This window comes from Pogona vitticeps, chromosome 2, assembly GCF_051106095.1.
Source record: "Pogona vitticeps strain Pit_001003342236 chromosome 2, PviZW2.1, whole genome shotgun sequence".
Classification (NCBI taxonomy): Eukaryota; Metazoa; Chordata; class Lepidosauria; order Squamata; family Agamidae; genus Pogona; species Pogona vitticeps.
Window position 1 is genome coordinate 87,258,467 of NC_135784.1, and position 24,352 is coordinate 87,282,818.

The following is a 24,352-nucleotide window of genomic DNA, read 5'->3' on the forward strand; positions in this document are numbered from 1 at the left end:
CAATTTTTAGCTCTCATTGGGTTAGTTACTAGATTTGTTTTTTATTTCATTTTTGTAGTGCAAGCTCATTGCTAGGCGTCATGGTCTGTTTCCCAGTCTACTTGGTCCATGCCCATCACCACACCAGGCGTCTGATCTCAAAACAATCAATCACTCGCTGAAGGTTCACATTCTGAAAATGCAGGTCACTTACCTCTTGCCACAGAGTTCATGTTATGAACATCTCAAATTTTCCTTACCTGTGTTAATAATACCTAAGTAACCTTGAAAGCTAATTAACAACAATAACAACGACAACAACAACAACTGTGTGTCGTCAAGTCAATTCTGCCTTATGGCACCCCTTCTGAGGGTTTCCTAGGCATAGAGTAGTTAGAAATGCCTTACTCATTCCTTCTTCTCAAGATGTCTGGAATCATGTAGCCCAGTGGTTCTTAACCTTTGTTACTTGGATGCTTTTGAACTGCAACTCCCAGAAACCTGTCAGCACAGTTGTTGATGAAGGCTTCTGGGAGTTGCAGTCCAAAACTCCTGAGTAACCCAAGGTTAAGAACCAGTGATGTAGCCCACTGGTTCTTAATCTTTGTTACTCTGATGTTTTTGGACTGCAACTCCCAGAAGCCTTTACCATCAGCTCTGCTGGCTGAGGTTTCTGGGAGTTGCAGTTCAAAAACACCTGAGTAACGCAAGGTTAAGAACCACGTAGCCTATTAAGAAGCACACAAGCAAGTTATTATCCTGGAGGAACAATAGGGATTTGAATTCCTGACCCCTAGGTCCAGGTGCACCAACTGGTGACTTTAGCTCCTCCACCTCAGGCAGCAAAATGTTGCAGGACACATGCTGCTCTTTTCTATTGTCCTCACCTGCACAGAGTTAAAGTGGACATGGAGCTGAGGTGATCAGCAAGAGGACAGGTTGTAACAAAGGGAGCACCAAGCCCAATAGTTGGTCTTAGTCACCTCGGCTGATTGTCGAGGAGGAAACAATACCATGCTTGAGAGAGGAGAAAAGCCACCAAGGAAAGATATTAAGGGCAGCAATCCTAAACCTATGTGCGTGGGAGCAAATCCCATTAGACCCAGTGGGATTTGCTCCTGAGGAGACATGTTTGTACTGCTAGTATGTACTTTTACCCCCTCTAGCTCCTGTGTAAATAAATACCACTTCCAAGCTCTGAGCTTTTTTGGCAGGGGACTCTTTAGTAAAGTTCCTGAACTAGGTACACATACTGTATTGTGTTAATTTTGGGTAAAGGCAAAATATTTGCAACATGCAAAAGGGAAAGTGATGTCCAATAAATAGAATCTTGTCCATTGTCTCCGGCTTGATATCTGTATACAGCAGATGTGGGAAAACATGATGGGATGGGGAACTAGATTCAACTCCCAGATCCCTCCACAGATTGCATATCATGGTTTGGCATCATCACGTTTATGGACAAAGTGCTTTGAGTCAGTCAGGCTGCATGGCGAAGCCAAGCAAGATGAAGTAAGCTCAGTCTGTGCTTTATGAACCAGAGAAGTCCATGTCAGATTACACATACACTGAAAACTAATGAAAAAAATCAGATTTTCCCGTATAGATTTAAGCTCCAAATTTTTGACAAAGAACAAGCTCCATAGATGATGAGTTTCTCTCAAGGACTGGGGCAGACAACAGTATTTATCTGTTCAGAGTTGGCAGTGATTTCAGGTTGGTGTCACTTCCCATGATACATTTTTATTTATTCCACTGTTTCCTCTGATAAATTAAGAGTACAAGTAAGGTTCTTCTGTGCTAGACAGGAAGCCCCTTTAGCCAAGCATTGAGGTCATACTGTCCCTAGCCAAGTGCCTACAGAGTGATCACTAGCAGGAAATGAGAGTGTTGCTGCTTGTATTCTCAACAACTGGTATCTAGAGGCATGCTACCTCCGATATTGGGGGAATAATATAGCCCTATCAAAAACAGACATAGACACAGCAGCTCTTCATAGTCTTATCTTCCATGACTTCATCTACCCTCCTTTTAAAGACATTCATCCTGGTAGCTAACCCAAGATCATGTGGCAATGAATTCCACAGATTAGCACTGTGCTGCATAAAGAAATAGCTTTTTAAAATTTGTTCTGACCTTCCCACCATTTATTTTCAGTAGATGATCCTAGGTTCTAGTATGGCGTCAAAGGCATTAAAATGTCCCTATGTCCTTTTTCTTGACATGATTCTATTGTTTCTGATCCCTTTTACTCACATTTTGTTGCTAAGCAGAAAACTCCATATAGCTTTCTGCAGGTGTTTGAGACAATACAGAAACCTGCGAAGACTATTTATTTAGAGTCAAATGAGCAGAAACATACAGGGCAGGAAAAGGGAGCTCACAGGTTTCTGACCAAGACAAAAGCCCTGCATATTCGTTGAGATTTCAGTAGCCAAGGCATGGCGAAATGGGCTACCTTCAGAAGGTTGTGGGTAGGAAGGAAACACTTACCCCCTAGGGCTTGCTTCATCACAAAATCCATATTGCCAGTGGAGTCAGTGAACTCTAGGCAATGGTAGAATTCTCATCCAGTGTTGCTGGTCGACGTCTTTGGGTCTGGGTGCCACCTAAAAGTTAAAGGAAGGGGGGAGAAGAGATGAGTTGAGTAGGACAAAAGGACTGTCAGTCCCAAGGAGACCCCTGCCAAGGAGCTCCTCCCCCCCTGCATCCAGAACACAACCTGGACGTTTTATATACCATATTTTTATTATAATTCCAAGTATCAGCCAGCCTACAGAATATAAAATATATAACAAGTTGCAGAGAAAGAATCACGTTAGAGCTAGGAGACCCAAGTCCTATGCCAGATTTGAGGTCTATTTTATGCCTGTTTGTTGCCGGCCCAAGTTTTTTTTTAAAACCCACCTTGCTATATTAAAAATGAATTTTTAAAGATAATCTCGTCATGCACACAAAATGTAACTATTTCACCATCCAATCTTGAGATTTCCCTCTTTTTTAGGACACTGTTTTGGTACATTGCACCCAATTTATTGGGATTTATCTGAACTGAAGTCGTGCAAATTCAGCCGATGTTTTAAGAAGAATAAAATTTGAAGTCTGTAGTTCCAGGAGATGGAAATGAACAACGTCTGTATCAGTTCAAGCAGGGATAAAAGCAAAATGACAAAGAATATTAATGCAAATACAGCCTTTAGTTGCAACCCTACGCTCACTCTTCTGGGACCAGGCCCCATTGAATCCAGTGTTTGGAATCCTGATATAGTTATACACAAAGCACCACTCTTAGAGGTGAATTAGCTCACATTAAGAAATCTTTGCAGACGTTATGTGTTACATGGCAAGAATTGCTTGCAGACATCAGCTACTCGTTCAGCTGCACAACTCAAGACAGAACAGACAGAATGGAAGTTTCTTAACTCTAGGCAATTAGCCCCTCAAAGTTATGTCTTTTGTGCAGCTGCACAACAGGAATGTACCCAGTGAGACTTATGTGTGAGTAGATAGGTGCAAACCTGCACTGCTAGGAGCTTTCCACTGCTCTAGCCATTGAAGCCAGTAGTAAACAAAAATAAATTAAATGTGTCCTTATCTATAATAGGAAGATCAAACCCTATCACCAGAAGGCAGATAGAATGGGAGACATAAAAGAGATGTAAGTTCCCATGCTTCAGTTTATTGACCCAAACGATCTCAGGGCTGGTTCTTTCACTTGATGGGTACAGCATCAAGTGACAACATGTATGTGCAAATATGCTATTGTAAATCTAAAATGACAGACTGGTTTCTGATCATCTCAAATGCCAGAGGCAATTCACAGATTCAGTCTCCAGTCTTGAGAAACTAATGCTTTGCATGCATGTGTGAATGAACCAGTCACAGGTACAGAATACATTTACAATTCTATGTGATAGATCTGCTCAGTATTCTTAACAGTTAGGAATGCTGGGAGTAATTAATTTGGTTGGCTATAAGTGTCCCATTCGCTGACCTAAATCTCCCAAAGAGGACACCCAAGGTTCAACTGCGAAAATACTTTCTACACTAAAAACGTTTTTCCTAATGTACTTCTGACTATAGTTGCACATATCATTGTTGAAATATCCCACCTACACAGGACTCATTAAATCAGCTGTGTAGGTAAATTTACTATCTAGTAGGGTGGTGGCGTGGTGGGGAATTTTAAGGTATGTTGATTACAGACCCTGGCAGATGACAATATGCTCTTTTTTTTGTTTCTTTGCACATTTTCCCTCTAAAAGCATTTTTCATTTTTCCAAAAATATCTTTCCCTTTAAATGGAAACCCAAACAGTGAAACAGAAAAGCAATGTGCTGGGGCTTTCTACTTCCACACTTGAGGTCTATGCCAGTTCTTGGTTTGCAGATGGCTCTAACTGGATTCATAATCTGAGGATGCTACTTGATCCAAGGAGAAGCCAGAGGGCTTAGATTTCAGGGGGGGGGGGGCACATGCTGGCACCAAGCAAACAACAAGCCAGTGCCACAGATTCTGAGAGCCAGTTATGTTGCTATGAAAACTTCAGACCAGCTAATGACACTCATCAACCACAGTGACAGATAATCTCTTCTCCTTAGCACAACAATACACCCACAACAAGACACATTAATCACCCATCAACAGAAAAAGACAAAAGCCTATCTCACAGCCATAAATACTGCACTCCCAAGCCAACTACACCAGAGCACAGAGTGCTGTCCTCTGAAGATGCCGGCCACAGAGACTGAACAACCTTCAGAACACGGCCAAAGAGCCCAAAAAACCCACAACAACCTTCAGACTGGGTCTTAAAAATTCTAGGTTCTAGTCCCCACTGAGCCATGACACAAACTGGCCACTTGGGCCAATCACTCTGGCTCTTCTCAGTATGTACAACAATGGTTCCCAAAGTTGGGCCCCCAGATATTTTTGGACTACAACTCCCAGAAGTCCTAGTTAACACAGTCAATGAACAGAATCTCTGGGAGTTGCAGTCTGAGAATATCTAGGCGCCAGCGTTTGAGAACCATTGATGCACAGAGTGCATTTCCCTTCTCACAGCCTGAGACCCACACAGCACATGTAGAATTAAGAACTTCCTTTCAAGACTGATAGTGAGTTGTGACAGCCTGGGGCAGCCAAAGCCAAGGAATTTCTGTATGCAAAGCAAGAGCTCTACCTGTGAAGAATGGCTCTTCCCAACTGCCGTTCAGTTCCTCTCAAACTGAAAATAAGACACTGCCAATACTGGAACATCAGATCTGTTTTCATGGCAGTCTGTTAAGAGCTGGAGCAATGGGCTAAAGTGGATTTTGTAAATAGCAGGGCATAGAATCTATGCACCCCATTCCCTAATATTGTAGTATTACAGCTCTCAAACGATCATGTAGGTTGCAGAAGTTGGGCATTCAACAATGTCTTACAAGACCAAAGGTTCTCCACTCCCCTTGCTTCTATGCTAACAGTTCACAAGTGATTTGTCGACGCTGGTATTGCTCATTGGAAAAGAACTTAGCTCCTGCCTGCAAAACTCTTTGCCACTATTAATTTGTTAGCACGTAAGCCTTGCATATCACCACTCATACTGATTTAGTTGTTTTTGCTGCAAGAACCCAATACACCCAGATTTATAGAATGCTAGCTTTTTCAAGTAAGTGGTGCCCCGCATAGCGAGGGTTAATCCGTTCCGGATTAACCCTCGCTATGGGAAACATTGCTCAACGGAACAAAAAAATCCATTAAATCCAATGGGCCCTAAACTTACCGTTGAGAGAAGCTTCTCCATAGGGGCGGCCATTTTCGTGCCCTCGGTAAGCGAGGGCGCGGCGGGAAAAGTTGTGGCAGCCATTTTGGAACCGCCGATCAGCTGTTCTCCCCCGCTTCGTTGTGCGAAAAAACGCCATAGGGGCCATCGCTGAGCGAACGCTCCAGCGATGGCCTGGACCCCCTTGCTATGCGAATTTATCGCTCAACGGAGCGATCGCTAAGCGAGGCACCACTTGTAATAGTTCAATGTCACATTGGACTGAATGCTGGGCAAGGAGCCAGGGGTAGGAGCAGAAGTTTTATTTTAAAAAGAAAGGAAGGAAAAATGTGGATTGCACATGATCTTGCCTTTGATGTCCGAAACTTACTTGTATTTCTAGCTTACTATCAACTCATTCCTGTTGCTGCTAAGAAGGCAAATTGTTACAAAAATTAGTATTAATACACTGAGCAGATTATTGGTCCTCAATATTTATTTATTTTTATCCATTCAAATGGAAGAATACTGATCTACCTGACCTGGCTGTTGTGAATGTGATGATGAAGCTTGGAAAGCACTTAGATGCTATACTTGTCACAGAGGTAGGAACTACTTTTGCAGTGCAGTGTCACACTTAGATAACCATGCATTACTTTTCAAATAGGGGTAGCAGCTACATGTTTTACATATGCAGGGAACCTGATGCAAATCAGGGTCCTAATATGGTCAACTGAGGGTACAGAATCCAGCTCTTTTACCTATGTTCTGACAGTGTGGATCAGGGCCACTACATGTGCCAAATGTAGAATGGGCAATACCAACTGTAAATGTGGGAGACAATGGGGATTGTTGCTGTACTGGGAGAGAGTGATAAGGGTTGCTACCACCAATACCAGCCTGATCCAGAGTAGGTGATCTGCAATTACTTTAGAATTAAAAAGAAATGTATGTCTTTTAAAGCTAATGCATAGTTTGTCCCCGAGTGCAAAAATCTCTTTTTTCCACATCAGGCAGAGAAGGTGTCTACATTGGAGTTTGATGAGTTCTGTAGCCTCTTGCTGGAATGGCTAGGATCACTCTAAAAATGCTGCCTACACCTTTTTTGTTAGAGCGTTCCAAACCATCTCAGACTGGTCTAGGATTAGAGTCTACTGTGTAACTGGAATGATGAAGGATCAGTCTAAATAAACACATCTTCTTGATGTGAGATTGCCCAGATTGCTCCACCATCAATTTGCCAAGATTGTTAAGTGGCTCAATAAGCAAGCCACTGCAGTCTGCTGGCAAATTAATTACTTCCCCTGATCAGCAGAGGACAGGGGAAGTAAAAATAATGTTTTTTTTTAAATCTAAGGCAATATGTCCATTATTAAATAAATACTAGAAATATTTTCTTTGCCCTGCCAGGTTTCCCAATCTAATCACGCCTGACCTATTGAAAAGTGAGCCGTCTTGAGCACTACCTGTAATGTAGCTGCAACCTCAGCTTTTAAGACCAAATCCTGCAATCCTTCGTAATGTTCATATTTCTACTATTAACAACCATTTACCACTACTCTGTGTTCTAAAGCAGGGATGGGGCATGTATGGTCCTCCAGATGCTTTGGAGCTGTGACTCCTATCATCCTAATCAACATAGGCACTATAGTGAGGGATGATGAGAGTAGCAGTCTTACAGTATTTCATGAGTTGTTCATCCCCAGGCACTTATTTATTTGTTCCCCACATCATTATTTATTACTGCACACCCATCCCTTGTTTCTTTTGAAGGGGAACTCAAGAGTGATTCTCAGACTGGACCTTTGTTTTTGAGGGACTGTGAGAGGTAGGATCCCGGTACACCCACCTAATCTAGATAAAGCCCCTTTATCTAGTTAAGTGCAAGAGTTTCTTTCCATGGCCTTTCCCACTGACCCTTCCCCTGAGGCAAACTGTCAGTGGATTGGCTCAGTCTGGGAATATGCCTTGCAGGTTATGAGTCCCAGAAACCCGGAGAGAACTACCAATAAATGTTGCCTCTAGCTTGGGATGACTGGATATGAATGAGGCGTGTGGCTGGGAGCCCCGTCTTGCTCTGCTCTTATGGCCATGGCTCCCGTGCCTCAGTTTTAAAGGGGAAGTGGAGGGGAGGGGGAGCTGCTCCCCTCCTAAAGGGTCCATTTTGTGAATTGTTTGCATTTTCCCACAGCCATGACTGGAAGAGTGGCAAAAGTAGTCCTGCAGACACAGAACTGCAGGGAAGTGAGAACACCATGAAGGCTAATCTTAGGTCCTAAGGCAGGATTCGTTATGCTCCAGATAACTCTTTCTATACAATTGTAGAACAGAAGGAGGCAGCTTAGAAGCCAACCTATTTATGGGCACACTTGCATCCAGGAAATCACACCCTGGGAAAAGGAGATGGAAAAAAAAAAACCCTTAGGTTAACTGAAGTGTACCTCGTTATGCCTGATGTATTTTGGATGCAGATGTTCCTCACCATACTCTTTAGGTCAAACTAGGTTTCAGACAAACAGTTTTGCAGTTAGCGGCAGAGTTCCTTTAACTGTTAACAAATCTATGTGTACTAGCACCGCTTTCCTCATGCCTAGTGTCTTGCAGATCAGCTTGCTTTGGTTTGTGGTGGTTCAGAGGGAGGTAAACACAGGCTTCCTTCGCAAGTCTGACTGCAGAGGCAGAAAGCTCTGTGGCATTCTGTCAACAGGGTAAATTCTGGGTTCTCAGTTTCCAAGTGCAAAGCTGCTGCCTCGCTTAGTTTGATACTCATATGAAGCCAGTTGTAGTTTGTAGTCTCCAGTGACTTTGTTGCAAAGGAGTTTCCCACAAAAACGTAAATTCATCACCTTGTTTCATAGTTCTCTATAACCAAAGATCTATACCCAACACATTTAGGTTGAACTCCTATGCACACCAAGTTAGTTACAGTACTTATGTGCTGTCAAGTCGAAACTGACATAGTGACCCTAACAGGGCCTTCAGTTCCACAACCCCATTAAGTTTCCATAGCTGAGTCGGGATTTAAACCCAGGCCTCCTGAGTCCTAATCCTTCAACTTTGTCCACTATACTACACTGGGTGGTGCCCATCTACCTCAAAGTAAATCTCAGTAAATTTGGGGAAACTTGCTTCTGAATAGACAGTGCTGGAGTCATGCCCTTAAAACTGTTTGGCTAACCAAACTAGTGGGATGATGCATTGAATATGCACAATATAGCGTCTACAGGTCAGGTTTAAACTACTGGTGAAGGACACGAACGAAAACACATGTAAACAGCATGTAAATTTTTGCACAGCACTCAACACTTGAGAATGTATTTCCAGTCTCAGAAAAACGACAGTGACAGCAGCTTCGAACAGTAACAGATACAATACAGAGTCACTGATCTATCTGAATGACCGCCTCAGGAACGCAGACTTTCCAACACGGCCAGAGATCTCTTTGTCTGACGAAATGATTAAGAGCTTTATATTACTTCAAAACTGGCTGGGCTCTGTCCGAGCAAACACCTGCCAGATTACAAAATGCTAATCTGAGGAAGCTGAAGGTGGCTCATGGGCCTAAAGACGGAGAAACAGATCCCAGCATGGAACTGTTAGGAGATTCCTCCAGCTTGTTGCTCTGATAGACATGGGTTGCTGCAGCGCCTAACCCTGTCTGGGTGCTGGCCTAGGCTGACAAGTCACTCAAAACTGGTCTAGGCCTGTAATTGCTGGGGCGTGCTGAGGTGAGGCATCTGCATCTCTCACTGTGGGCAAGCATATCTCCGAAATAGAAAATAAAAACCCCTCTTCTTAAATTACGCTGGGCAGAGCGTGCACATATGCCGTGTGTGTTTGTATCCTCCCCCCCCACCGCTGTTGGTTAATCAGGCAACACTCCCCCCTCCCCACAACTCATCCCATTCGGTCTCACACAAATTAGGCACTGTTGTTTCTTGATAATTAAGTTCATTCTGGCAAAGCAGAGGACTTTGCTGCGGACCAAGGCATACAAGATAATGGCTTGTTAAAAGGGCAAGAGGCATGATTCTACTTTACATTTAAGGCCACTGCTCCCCCAGCTACTGGCCTTGCAGGGACTCCCACAGGAGTTGCATTTGTAATCCTCTGGCACTTACACCCGCCACCTTGATCTTACTGATTTCATACTTCGTCTCAGAGTCCAACAGGGAAGGATGACGCTCATGCAGGAGAGGGGCAGCAATTTGTGGCAGCAGAACTCCTTGTGCGCTCATTGGCACTACTTTAAGGATAGCAGTATTACTAACCAAGTGTTCTGAAGAAGGCAACCACAACGGCAAAACAGTCCGGAAGCCATGTCCTCAAAGGAATGGTGAGGGAATTGGGTGCTTTTAATCGAGAAAGAAAAGCTTGGGAGGTGATATGGTATCATACTTGAAATGTTTGAAGGTCTGGCGCACGATAGCCAGAGCAAGCTCTTGTTTTGCTGTTCTAGAGAGTGGGACCCAAACCAACAGATTCAAATGACAGAAAAGGAGAATCTGAGTAAATGTGAGGAAGGACTTGCCAGAGAACTTTTCCACAGAATAATGGACAACACTGAAAGGTGAGGAAACTTCTTTTGTGTGAGTTTCAAAGGTTGGATGGCCAGGGATATTTCAGCTGCAGATCTCTCTGTTGCCGGAAGGGGGGATAGATTAGATCAGTGGTTCTTAACCTTTGTTACTCGGATGTTTTTGAACTGCAACTCCCAGAAACCCCAGCCAGCACAGTTGGTGGTGAAGGCTTCTGGGAGTTGCAGTCCAAAACTCCTGAGTAACCCAAGGTTAAGAACCAGTGGATTACATGACTCTTTAGGTGTTATCCAAATCTAGAACGCTATGATTCTATCTTTAGGCTACATTCCTCAAACCCCTTGGTTTTTTTCAATCAGTTGGGTTGTCCTGTGCTGGTTTAACCCTGAATTAAGCACTCTGAAAACTGCAGTTAATTTCTTTACAGATCACATTTTTTCTTCGCTGAAAACAATCTATTCCACTACAAGGAGGTGGAGGAGATCTGAAAGGTGTAATGGTTTTTCCACCGTGAAGCCTGCACACAGTGTGAGCAATGTGTGCCTGCTTCTTGGTAAATGAGGCTTGGAAAACGAGTCCTGCTGGAAAATTCTCATTGAGTAATCTGCAAGATAAATGCTAGCAGTAATATTAAGCAGAGAAATTGCAGCCATTGTAAATGGAAAAGGCCTATGAGCTTATCCATTCCAACTGCCCACCAATGCTGAATAAAACTGGGTGATAGTGTTTCCGGCCTACAGACCATCTGGCTAGATATGAACCCCCCCCCCCAGCTATTACAGTTTCTATCTTGTGATTGGAATAGGGAAGCAGGAGAAACAAAAATCAAGACTAATTATGAAGCCATTAATAATACATATCCAAACGGTGGGGAGCTACCTTTTATTGAATGAATATTCATAACGCCAGTGAAAATATGAGCTTTTGAGTTACACTAAACTTTTCCAGTTTCAAGTGTTCCAAGAGCACCTTCTCCCGCCCTCAGTGCTTCAGGCAAATCAGTCAACACTAGTTCAGCTTAGCTTAGAGGACGGTGTTATTGTTTTTTTAAAAAAAGAGATCATGGTCACACAGCTGATGTGGTAGTTAAAGCATAAGCACAGGCAGCTCAAGACCAGAAAGGGAGAACATTCTTCTTCCTGAAGTTTGTGAGTTAGGCACCCCTTCCTGTTCATTCTACAAGCTACTCCCATAATTATTTTCAGCTTCCACAAAAATAAGTAGTTTTCCAACTCATCCCTCCAAACAGGTGTGTGTTTGTGTGTCTGTGTGGAGGTGCCTAGCCGTAGAACAACCTTCCAACAAGGACGTGCAAGAAACAGGGCTGCGCAGTCACCTTTCCATTGCTAGTACAGTCTTGACAAACAGCAGCAGCAGCAGTAATAGTAGTAGTAGTAATGAATGTTGTGGAAAGATACTAAACCATGTGATTTTCTTAGAGGCTATGTTGATTTTATGTGACATCAGCGGCAGTAAGCAAGAGTATTCCTGTGCCTCCCTTCTAACATCACCAACCATTTTTTACTTTTAGAGTGCTTTGTACCTCTTCTCCCATTTCTAGGTTACAGGCATCCCTATCTTACAGACTGAGGGAAGAGTGAAGAACATGGGGAGAAATATCAATCTGCCAAAGGCTGCCCAGCAAGCCTAGGGTTGAACTTGGCTTTGAGCCCAGATCTCCTGGAGAGAATGCCATCTCTCTGGCTCATCAAGCTAGCTTCCCCTGTTGACACTTCATTGTATGCATGAAATAGAATGAGAAAGAGCTAACTGCAAAGACACTGGAGGGAGAAGGGATTGAGGTACAAGTGCAGATCATCACAGTAATAATGAAGGATTAAGGGGACCAAGCAGTAGCCCATCAACATACTCACAGCCCTAGGCACTTTTGAGACTCAAGTGCAAACGGAAATACCATTCCAAACAGATGCAGAAAAATTGAATGGTATAGGTTTTCAACAAACAGAAAAGCAAGCAAGCAAGCAAATGCCTTCCCTCTCAAACTCCCAAACCTGTGCAACAGAATGCCATAAGGAACCCAATCTGTGAAGGTAACAGCTTGAGACCTGCCTGGGCTGGTGACAGCATAGATTGTTTTTGCAGACCTACTGGCAGAAACACCAGTTTTTCTGGCCCCGGGATAAAAATCTTCCTGCTCTTTCTGGCTGTCTTAGACATGTTCAGAAATTAGCACCACTGTGCTCTGCGAGTCACACAAGCTCTCCTTGTCTCTCCCAAAACAGATACAAACCAGAGTGCAGGATAGTAGGATCTCCCACAATGATGTGTTTAGAAAGAAACTTCCACAACTTTATGCTATTCAGGTGGGTCAGATTACATGCATGCTGTCTGAGAGATTCTGGGAGCTGCAGTCCAGCACATCTGGAGCAGATGAAGATGGGGACACTGCTGTAGAGACAGCCACAAGTGTAGAGTGGTCCTAGATATGATACTGCATTTTAAAACATCAAAATCGAAAAGGCCAACCATAAACCACAAAGAGTATGCAATCATTTTTGGGATCTTGGCAGACATAACCTTTTCCTCCCCTTGTTGGGCTCTCAGACACCTCCCCGCCCCACTCTGCGACCAGTTCAACTGTTGCTGAGTGTTCATCTTGCTGCAAACACCAGGAGGCATTCATGGCCACTGGTTTCCTGGACCCTGCAAGTGCATGGCAAAATAAAAAAGCAGCAACACAGTCTGCAAGTAATGATGCTCTCATAGTTTTTCAAACAAGGGACATAAGCAACGTGGGGTGAAAAATTATGTGTGCAAAGGCCTTCAGTTGTAAAAATGTTATCAGCATGCCTTCTGGATCAAATTCCCTCTCTCTGCATGGAGACTGTATTATATTAAATTCATTTCCCCTCTGTCTTACAAACACAGCTCCCCCACCAAACACACTTTCCCTTCAGAATTATATTTCTTTCCTTAAATACACAAGCCCGCATGCTCTCTCTCCCCCCTCCCTACAATGCAATTCTCTCTTTTTCAACCACCCACGCAGAGTCTACCAACAACCATATGCTCAAGCTTTCTTGTACAAAATGGGCACACTCAGAGACGCATCCACATCCGCAGCTTCTCCCTTATCAATTTTTTCAAACACACTCAGTGGGACCCTCTCTTTCCTCTCTTCTGTGGAGGACTCCTCCACCGTCTCAAACCTGCTTTGCTTCCTATAGCATCTGTGCACAGGTTTGACTGTGTGCATGTATTTGCGTTCAGGACGTGGCAGCTCTGTGGAAAAGAAGGGTCAAGGGAAAGGTGGGCAGAATTGACTAGACCAAGAATCAGGTTGGAGAAACAGTGGTTGGTGGAAATCACTGCAAAATTGCTAATTTACATTGGCTACCACTGACCTAGGACTTTTGGGCCATAATGTACCATGTGAAGAATTGTGTTTTAAGCATTCTGCACTTAGTCCCACATGAGAGTGGTTTTCCATGGCCTTTAAGAAAAAGCTGATTTTGTGAGCATTGATCCCTGAGCAGAGACAACCAATTTCTGAATTTTATACATATTTCTGCCAGCCACTATAGGTGTAACAGCCAAGCAGACAAATCATCTGGAGATCCAGGAAAACAGGAAATAACATGGGTTCATGCAGCTTATGTATTTGTGACAATCTTTTGTCTGAGCCATCAGAAGGAACAAAGAATCCTATGGTTCCTTGAAGATGAAGAAGTTCTATTTGACTAAGCTTCCACAAATTGCAGACCACTTGGCCGGATGCTACTTGCAAAGCAGTTTCCACAGAGGTTCATGTTAAATAAAATTTGACAGCTTCTAAAGTGACTTAAGACGGTTCATTGATTGGTTGCAACAGATTAGCATGGCTACCCCAGCGGCAGTTTCTGCAGCGTCTGGGCTTCCTGCAGAGTGGGTGATATGTAGGCAAATGCCTGTGAGCAAGACACTAGGAAAGGAGTTGGGTGCCCTGGCTCTACTCCCTAATCTCATAAAAGCTATTTGGGGAGGCACAGCATGTAGTACCTTCTTCAGGACCCTCCCATGTTAGTCCTCTAGAAACGACCAGACCTTGCCACCCCTGCAAGGCAGGAAGCTATAGATCATGGGCACAAAGCAGGTAGGTTTGGAGTCCTTTGGCAAAGCCACAACTTACACCACATTGCACCAAACACATAACCATTAGAAAGGTTACAGAAAAAGGCAACAAGTGCTAGACTACAAATATTCAAACAGCACCATCTAACAGATTTCATAAAAGAAAAAAAAAAGCCCCCCCCATTACCACCCAAATATGCAGAGCAGAAAGTGATGCCCTTGACCCACCTGAACTCTTGCTGCAGATTCCTCTTTCTTGAAAGAGCTGCCAACAGCTGACGAGTGCCTGCAGCTCTCATACATAAACTATGTTTTGGCCTTAAGGCCAGCCTATTTTACATAAATATGCATTGTTTATTGTTTGGAAGGGAAACATATGGCAAGGCAAGGTGTGCTGGGGCTACAGTGTGTATTTATGAATATACACACATGGCGGTATATGCAAGAAAATTATACACAATGCATGGTGCATAATGGATGGACGGAATGCAGTGACAACTCTAATCTGTACCAGAGAAAGATTATGATCTGTACAGAGGATATGACTGAAAAAGAATCTCCCTCCCTCCCTCCCTCCCTCCCTCTCTCCCTGTGTGTGTGTGTGTGTGTGTGTGTGTGTGTGTGTGTGTGTGTGTGTGTGTGTGTGAGAGAGAGAGAGAGAGAGAGAGAGAGAGAGAGAGAGAGGGAGAGAGAGAGAGAGAAGAGAAAATGAGAGAGAGAATGAGAGAGAAGGGCAAAGATGGGATCAAAGGGAAATGGAGGCATATATACAAAATTTCATTTGAGGCATAAATGGGTTCATGCCTGTAAGGGTTTAACACCAGAATATGCAAAGTAGCTAAACTGGTCTCTAAGCATGCACAGAGTACCCCGCTGAAACTCATTTGTGATGTTCTCACAAGCACAGCCATGAAGAGTTGATGCATGACTGCTGACATCCAAAACCACTTTGAGTAACTGCAGCCTTCCCTCTCACCTCCAGGTATATGGGATGATTAGGGAACAGAGTTTCCAGACCACACAGTGAAGATTTTAGGGACGGCTGAGTCCCAGCATATAGACATATCCCAAATTAGGCAGAATGTCATTTATAAGTCCATTCAGAAGAATCTTTGGGAACTTAGCACCCAGCAGATGTCAGGTAAACAGTGGTGGCAGCTAATAATATATCACACAGCTATAGAGTATTCTAAAAGTGGTGAAAGATGTGTCAGAGTGAATGGGATATATTTTTCCCTCCCGCCCTCCCTCCCTCCCTCCTTTTCTCAGCCTTCAATAACATCAACAGTTCAAATATCACCAGTAAATTGTGCTTCATGATAAGCAAAGAAGCATGTATCAAAATATATGTGAAGACATTCTCACCTAAGATGCTGAAATGGGGTGCCCATGTGCACTGGAAGGCACCCAACACAAAGATACATGAGACTGAGATGTGAGGGCAAACGGGATGTTTGGTTTACACTCCATTAGACACCCCTGCCTATTTAGCACAGCATATTTATGTTGTATGGCAGCTGTTCAATATCTGTATGATGGAGGTGGATGTACAGTACACACATCATTATGTGATGGGCTGCTGGAATTACCTCAGCATTAGAGGTTAATTTCTGAGGATTTTTGTGTGTGTCTCTGTGTGTAAGAAAAAGACTTGTGGCGACAGAAAACAGAACAAACACCCCAGAAACATGGTGGGGGTGAAAATCCTATCTATAATTTTAATAAGTTTTGGAGATGGGTTGAAATTATCACCTGATTGACATTTTTTGCTCCAATTCTTCTGTTTGAAAAACGAAGGAAAGAAAAAGTTTCATGTGCAACTATTCTGTATGAGCATGCATGTGTACAAATGCAGGTGTGCAAACCCACAAAGCCTTCTTCAACTTGGTGGCTTCAAAATGTTTACGTCTGTGACTCCCATAACCTCCAGCCAGCAGGACCAATTAGCATATTGTCTGGGGATACTGGGAGTCACAGACCATGATATCCAGAGGGTACCAGGGATGGAGGGTTCAGAAAAATTATTTGGCTGAAATATTTTGGTGCTCAGGGTGAGATGTGCAGTGCTTTACTGGGGGTGCTGACTGTCATTCTCTGGATATGGTCACTTAAATACTGGTGGGCTTCCCTCGCTCCGGCATCCTTTGCCTCCTTTCTAAGGATTCTGAAGGTGTCGAGGTGGAGCTGAGCAGCTGCTCACCTCGGGAGCAGTGACCCTGTCAGTTACTTATGAGAGAGGATTCACAAGTAATTGAAACTGAAGTCCAACCAGGCAAGTGAAAGTGGGCAGTGGGGGTTTTCAGGTGGTTGTGCAGGGAAGCTAAAGCAGGAAAGGATGTCTGGGAAAAAAATCCCAGGGTTAGCAGCTAGTGGTAGGGGATGGGGAAAATCTTAAAATTCAGGTTGCTTCCCTCCCTTCAGTGGAACTTCGGCAGCTAATGCCAAAGGCTGCAAAGCTTCGGTCCTCCCTGAGCACTAGTCTGGAGAAGGAGGAGGAGGCTTCCTGAGAGAGAGGGAGAATGACCACTCAAACCAGGATGGCACGGAGACTAAGGAAACACTAGCCAACACAGCATAGGTGAAAAACTCCAGGAAGCTGTTTTGCCTTCCTGACCCTCTTTTGTGAGTCTGACAGGTGTGTGTGTGTGGGAAAGGCAGGCACCCTTTCTCCAAAAATCTGCTGGGTTCTGAAATCAATCACACACCAGAGTCTTCTCTGTGTGTGCCTTATGAATGTGCCAAACTGAAATTTCTCTGGGTTTCCCCCTTGCAGAAGATGCAGGTGCTCCCCTGTGCTACGACTGCCCTCTTCCCCTCTCCTGCCTGCGACAGAGCTAGCTTAAAATCAGAGATCAAGGCTTTGGCATGGTTCACCACCCCTCCGTGCCTGGATTGCAAAGACCTGCTAGGCAGGAGCAAACCTAGGGAAGGCGGCTGCCAATGAGACGGGCTCCTGTTTGCTCTCAAGAGCATTTAGCTTCAGTGATCATGACTGGGGTGGGGGTGGGGGGGTGGAGGTGGCGAGGCTGCTTGAAAAAGAAGCGGCAGACGGGGCTTTGCTCCAAACTCCTTGAGGCGGGATCATGGAGGAGGGGAAGGGGGAGGCATAGACAACAGAGATCAGGCAACCTGGGCAGATCATAGGTGCAATGGCTCCCAGGAGTCAATGTGCCATAGCGTGGGTGTGTAGCAGGCGATCTGGGGAGTGTTCTCTGCATGTTTTTCAAATGGGACTCCACTTAGCCATGGGTGGATTAATTATATGTCCAAAAGAACGCAAGGAAGTGGGCGTGTGAAGAGAAAGACTTACCTTGTACAGAGTTAGAAGTGCATCAAACACACATATATTACCCCCCCCCCACGAACCGATAGCCAAGTTCCTCGTTTTCTCTAAGTCCGTCCCTCCCGTGTCGTCTGGCTGGCAAATAACACTCAGTTGTCCCCGATTTCCTCTCCGTACCCCGCAGTATCCAACCACCATCCGCACTGCCGAAATATTAACATGCAGAGCAGGAGGCAACCCGATGCCCGCGGCTTCTCCGATCAAGGCAGGGCAGCGGGGACAGCGATTCCCCCCCTCCCCTCTTGCGCTCGGCAGGCAATGCAAACATCAGCACTTTGGACAGCTCCCGCCCGAAAACTCCCAGCCTTGTCCAGGGCGGGATTCCAGCCACGGATCCCAATACAGACGACAACCCCCGGGAAGAAAGACAAAGCGCCTCAGACCGCCCCCCAAGCTATTTTTGTTTTGTTTTTTTAAAAAGGGAAACAAGAAGTCTAGTTACAGGTGAAGATGCTCTGAAAGGCAGAAAAGTGGGGAGATCAAGCAGGACGTTTGTCCCTTTACCGCACCTCTACTCTTCGGAGTCAGGTGCGGGACGATTGACCCACAACGGGCCAACGACAGGTCCCCCCCCCCCCACGACCATCAATCGTCGCCGCTCTTCCTCCCACGACGCATCCTCCTTCCCTTCGCGCCCCCTTCCACCGCCAGCCTCCCCACGCGTCGCCTCCCGGCTCCCGAAGAGCTCTCCCTTCAGCACCACGCCGCTTGCCTTTCCTCCCTCCCACCGCCCCCTCCCTCGCCGCCCCGGCTCCCGGGGGACAAACTCACCCGGGGCGCTCTCTCCACTCCAGCCCTGGCCGGCAAGCGGAGGTTGGAAAGGTTGGAGGCTGCTCTCTCTCTCTAGTCCGGCGCCCCAAACCCGCCTCCTCTCTCTACCACCTCTCTCCCCCTCTCTCCCTTCCCTCAGCTCGACGGTCCCTCACCAATCGCTCCTCTCAAACCCTAACGCGCCTGCCCGTCTCTTCGCCTCACACTCCCTAACGGAGTGGGCCGGCTCACGCCCGGGATCCTACGGGCGGAACCTTCCCTGCCTTCTCTGGCGGGGAACCAAGGCGCGTGTTTTCCTTTCCACCTCGCCGCCGCCGCCGCCGCCGCCGCCGCCACTGGGTTTTCCGGCAACGTCCCTCCACAGGAGGGTATTTCACCCCCCCTCCCATCCTTGAACGGATCGTGGCTCTTAACCTTCCAAGCAGCGTCCCCTAATGAGCTACTTCATTATTCTTGGCATCTCTACTCATTTGGCTGACTAATATTAATCACGCTCCAGTGCGAGGAGCAAAAACAGCTTCTACCTCGTGCTCAGTGGCCACTCTGCTCAACCCCGGGTAGGGCAGTAAAGCAGGAAGGAGAAGGAAAGGGGTTAGCGGTTATTGGCTCTGCCAGAGAAGGCAGCTACTTCCCATTTGTCTGTCCATCCTGGGCTGCGGGGGGAGGGGGCAAAGGGGGGGGTGCTTGTCTCCCCTCCCCCCAATGATACTTTAATGCATACAGGCAGGCTAAACTGTGTTGCAGTACCATACATCATGCACACAAATTAAACTAATGTACCACTGTGCAGCTCTACCCACATCCAAAGAAAAGTGTGTGTGTGTGGGGGTCACTCTTCTGACCTTTATACTGGGTTAACATGAAAGGGAGTATCAGCGAAGGGATCAAGTGAATGTAAACCTCTAGGATTCCAGTGGCACAGTGGCTGCCAAAAAAGAAAAAAAGAAAAAAGAAAAAAAAAGAACAAAGAAAAAAAAGATTTTGTAGTGAGAAAAGGATTCCTGGAAGAAAATACACCCAGCCAGATTGAGGAAGGCTGCTGGCCAACTGAAAGAGCAGAAGCGATTTATTTGACTCACACTGCATTGGGACAGATCAGCAAAAAATTCAGTGAAACCAGATGATCCAGGATTTAGGCATTCTACATTTTAATCTAAGCCAGTGTTGAGGAACCTTTCTCAGCCACGGGGCAGCCTCCTCTAGTAGGTCACTTCCAGCATCTGCACTCCAGCAGCAGATGAGGGAAGAGTGAACATTGAAGCCAAGGGTTTCCCCACCACTCCCATATGTCAGTAAGTTTCATGGGTGTGGATTCAGAAAGGTGGTACTGTAGCCTGGAGTCAGGGAAGACATAAGCTTTCTCTCTGTAGTTGCGGTCACTCCTCACCACCATCCCAGGATGATCACGACCCCAAGCAAAAAAATAAAAAAATAAAAAAATAAAAAATTAATTATTATTATGTGGATATTGTCAGTAACTGGTTATTGGAGTTCCGCATATGAATCTGGGATTTTCGATCTAGTCCGATTTCAACAGGGTTTGCAGGATATAGGGATTTGGGCACACCCACTTATGTGGAAACTTTAATTTTCCATCTGTTAAGCAGCAATAGCAATGGCAGAGTTATTAGGAAGAAGTTAGATGTTGCATGTGGAAAATACAATGTAAGTAACTCACACAATTTAAGGTTCTGTTCTTTATTACAGGGCTATTTAAACCCTAGTGTTGAAAATCTATCAAAAAGTGGGTGGGCATAATTGACTGTATAAAAGTATTCTACAGAAGCCGTTGAATGATGGTCTGTTTGCAATTCCCGTCACTCGTTGGGTTATCATCAGGTAGAAAAAGAATTTCCTTCCCCAGAGTATTCCCCTCTCTGACAGTGTGTCATCTATAATAAACAATACTTTCACACAGCCTTAGGCATCTCAAGGATTACAATTTTCTGTGCTTAAGGCTCTGCTATGGATTACTTTTATTCTGAAACATTAAAAAAATGTGCATCTTGCTTGTCTTGTCCACACTATAAAAATATGCCGTGTTTCCCCAAAAATAAGACAGGGTCTTATATTATTTTTTGCTTCAAAAACACATTAGGGCTTATTTTCAGGGGATTTTTTATGTACAACAATATAAGGTAAAGGTAAAGGTAAAGGTTCCCCTTGACAATTTTTGTCCAGTCGTATTCGACTCTAGGGGGCGGTGCTCATCCCCGTTTCCAAGCCACAGAGCCAGCGTTTTGTCCGAAGACAATCTTCCGTGGTCACATGGCCAGTGCGACTTAGACACGGAACGCTGTTACCTTCCCACTGAGGTGGTCCCGATTTATCTACTTGCATTTGCATGCTTTCGAACCGCTAGGTTGGCGGGAGCTGGGACAAGCGACGGGCACTCACTCCGTCGCGTGGATTCGATCTTACGACTGCTGGTCTTCTGACCCTGCAGCACAGGCTTCTGCGGTTTAGCCCGCAGCGCCACCACGTCCCTTAGTACAACAATCTACATTTATTCAAATACAGTCATGTCATCTTCTTCTGGTTGCTGCACAATGGTGGAGGACGGGGGTTTCACTTAACTGGGCCTTATTTTTGGGGTAAGGCTTATATTACGAGCATCCTGAAAAATCAAACTAGGGCTTATTTTTAGGTTAGGACTTATTTTTGGGAAAACAGGGTAACAAATATGTTCTTTAGCTGAACAGGGGCATTTCTATTGAAAAAAAGGCCGACCCTATTACTAGGCAGAGTGAGGGGACAGCTGGAGGTGGCTGAGTTTTGGATATCAGGGAAGATCAATAAATGGTTAATTATTTGAATAGCATATTTTACTGCTAAGGATGGGGTATGGTCTTTGGGGGTTTCCCATGTGGCTTTGGGCTCTAGGCTCTCTGAGCTGGGGAGAGGAATAGATTTCTTTTTACTCCAGTTCAGGCAGCACTGTATCTTGGACTATTGGCACTGATGTTAAGCCAGCAAATTCTGAATTACAATGAATTTTAAAAGAGACCTTGACAGGATTGCTCTCTACATACCAGGAGCCTCAGACAGTGAGGCAATCAGTTTGGCTGAGGCTTTTATCCAGAGTGTACTTAGCTTACCATAAATATTAACCTGTGTCCATGTACAAGGGGAGATTTGAAACAATACTCTCCTGAGGCTGTTGAGCAGGCACAGAAAAACCTGAAATATCTCTTGTGCCTTGAACTGGCTGGATAGCTCTGTGGTTTGGGTGGCTGGCTGTTGAGCCAGAGCTTGGGAGATTGATTCCCCACTGAGCTTGCTTCCTAGAGGAAGGAAACGGTAAACCACTTCTGGCTATTCTATACCTAGAAAACACTGGAAAGGGTAGACATTCATTGGGATCAACTTGATGGTGCAATAATTAGCTTATCTGGTATCTACATGGCTTATTGCCAAATTATACAGAAGACAAAGCCAGGAGTGCTCCTCTCTGAATAAGGTCAGGTTGCAGTTCTTTAATCAGCAGACCATGGTACAAGTCACAAGCTATGACCTCACAGTCCCTCACCATGGTTTTCTACTGTCATTCTTTCCTTATACTAAAGGCTGCCACACAGGCAGCTTTCCACTACAATGAAGAAGCAGCCATATTGTAGTTCTCAGTGTTATGAAAGGCAACAACATCTTAGGAAATAAGAGGCTCAACCTGTATAGGATGTTGTTACACTTCCCCTGAAAAGTCAGGTCTGCAGCTTGAGCCTGATCCTGCGTTCAGTCCTGAGCCTTGATGTGCAGGTTTCAGCAGTGAGATGGCCAGAGTATTGGAGCGTCAACTTCAGGATCTGTCCTTCCAGTGAGCACTCAGGGTGGATTTCCTTTAGAATTGATAGGTTTGTTCTCCTTGCAGTCCAGGGGACTCTCAAGAGCCTCCTCCAGCACTACAATTCAAAAGCATCAATTCTTCGGTGGTCAACCATCTTTGTGGTCCAGCTCTCACTTCCATACAGAACTACTGGAAAAACCATAGCTTTGACCATGCGGACCTTTGTCGGCAAGGTGATGTTTCTGCTTTTTAAGATGCTGTTGAGGTTTGTCATCGCTTTCTTCCCAAGAAGAAGGTGTTTTTAAATTTCGTGGCTGCTGTCACCATCTGCAGTGATCATGAAGCCCAAGAAAGTAAAATCTGTCACTGCCTCCATATCTTCCCCTTCTATTTGCCAGGAGGTGATGGGACCAGTGGCCATGATCTTAGTTTTTTTGATGTTGAGTTTCAGACCATTTTTGCACTCTTCTCTTTCACCCTCATTAAGAGGTTCTTTAATTCCTCCTCACTTTTGGCCATCAGAGTGGTATCATCTGCATATCGGAGGTTTTTGATATTTCTGCTGGCAGTCTTAATTCCGGTTTGGGATTCCTCCAGTCCAGCCTTTCGCATGATGTATTCTGCATATAAGTTAAATTATTAACCAGCCTTTTCATCTTTTGGGCTGCTTTTCTTCCTTGCCTCCACAGTCCCCCCTTCTAAATTTATATACTAACTGAATGTGCAGGGAATGCACAACAGTACATCTTCTAATATACTTTAAGGCCATCATCCTCTGAAAAAACATATTGCAGAATCACTTGGATGAAATATGACCGCTCCATACTTCCTGGTGCTTTATGCTGGATATTCCCAAGTTTTAATTTTTATTTACTAGCAGAACTAACTACAGTACTTGCTGGAAGGCCCATATTTCTGATGCTTTTAATGATCCATGGCGCTGCCTTTGACACTGAGAGCTAATGAGTAAAGCTAATGACAATGTTTGGTATGGGCATCTTAAAAAATCCGACGTGAAAGGAATTAAAATATCAGAGAAGGCAAATCTATTGACAAATGGGGAATAGTGTTTAAACATTGACCTGTTATGTTCCTATTAGATTTGCATTTCTGTGAAACCAACAACAAACTAACAACCAAAAAGGTGCCAGGGATAGAAAGCATTCATAAAGGAAGACAAGGTGAAACACAGACCTTATCCACTGTGTGCATCACATGTGCAAAGTAACAGGCATCTTGCGTGATGTTTGCATGTGGGTGTGCCCCTTTAGCCTGTGGGCGTATAGGGGAACATGGTTGTACACTGGGACCTGCACACATCTATAAATAGCTGATTACAGAGAGAGCTTAAGAGTTTGTTAAGGATCTATGTGTACAATGGCGCAGGTGCCTATTTACATTCGCATGTGTGCCTGATTATTTTGGGGTTTTGTGTGTGATATTTATCCTTAGATTAGCCAAATTACCATTTTTATGGGCAATGAGCTTATGTATCAAGGGAGCTCTGTATATGGTAGGTGCAATGCTGCACAAGGAGGTAATATCGTGTCTTCTCATGCAGTCTTTGTCGGTGGCATCAAGACCATCCAATGTCAAAAGCAGTGGCCAGACATTCCAGTGAGGGGACTCTTCTAATACGAAAATGACACGTCTTCCATATACAGACCTAGTAGTCCCTTTTCTTTGCTGTTTGTGACTACAAACTGAAGACTGAGCTATTGGATGCCATGGCTGGGCTGCCTATTCTGGGCCAAGCACTGGGTGGGAAAGGCGGATTTTGTGTGACTGGAGCATGTCTCACATCAGCAGATGTGAAGGTGCAGGAAAGTCTGGCTCATGCAATCCATTTTTAATAGCCCTTCCTGCCAAGATGGGAGGGACCTAACAGAAGCAGAAGACGTCAAGAAGAGGTGGCAAGAATACACGGAGGAATTATATCAGAAAGATGTGGATATCCCGGACAACCCAGACAATGTAGTTGCTGACCTTGAGCCAGACATCCTGGAGAGCGAAGTCAAGTGGGCCTTAGAAAGCCTGGCTAACAACAAGGCCAGTGGAGGTGATGGCATTCCAGTTGAACTATTTAAAATCTTGAAAGATGATGCTGTTAAGGTGCTACA

The 24,352-nt window shown here is 44.8% G+C and overlaps 1 protein-coding gene and 1 long non-coding RNA gene across 6 annotated transcripts in view; one reads left to right on the forward strand and one right to left on the reverse strand.

Annotated features, from left to right (window-relative positions):
* Positions 1-24,352, reverse strand: part of CPLX2 (complexin 2) — a 170,188-nt gene that overhangs the window by 25,138 nt on the left and 120,698 nt on the right. For 3 of the 5 annotated variants that reach the window (XM_078385585.1, XM_072989971.2, XM_078385586.1), the window contains one exon: positions 2,473-2,588. In XM_078385585.1, the coding sequence (XP_078241711.1) occupies positions 2,473-2,503 (31 nt within the window). In that variant the 5' untranslated portion in view covers positions 2,504-2,588. Of the gene's footprint in view, positions 1-2,472; positions 2,589-18,448; positions 18,749-18,972; positions 24,025-24,352 lie in introns of those variants that run through there. The other 2 variants (XM_078385587.1, XM_020791160.3) reach the window with 2 other exon arrangements.
* On the forward strand, positions 2,861-16,731 carry LOC140704123 (uncharacterized). Its single transcript, XR_012083247.2, has 3 exons — positions 2,861-10,295; positions 12,507-12,587; positions 13,800-16,731. It is a non-coding gene; the product is annotated as an uncharacterized LOC140704123 (long non-coding RNA).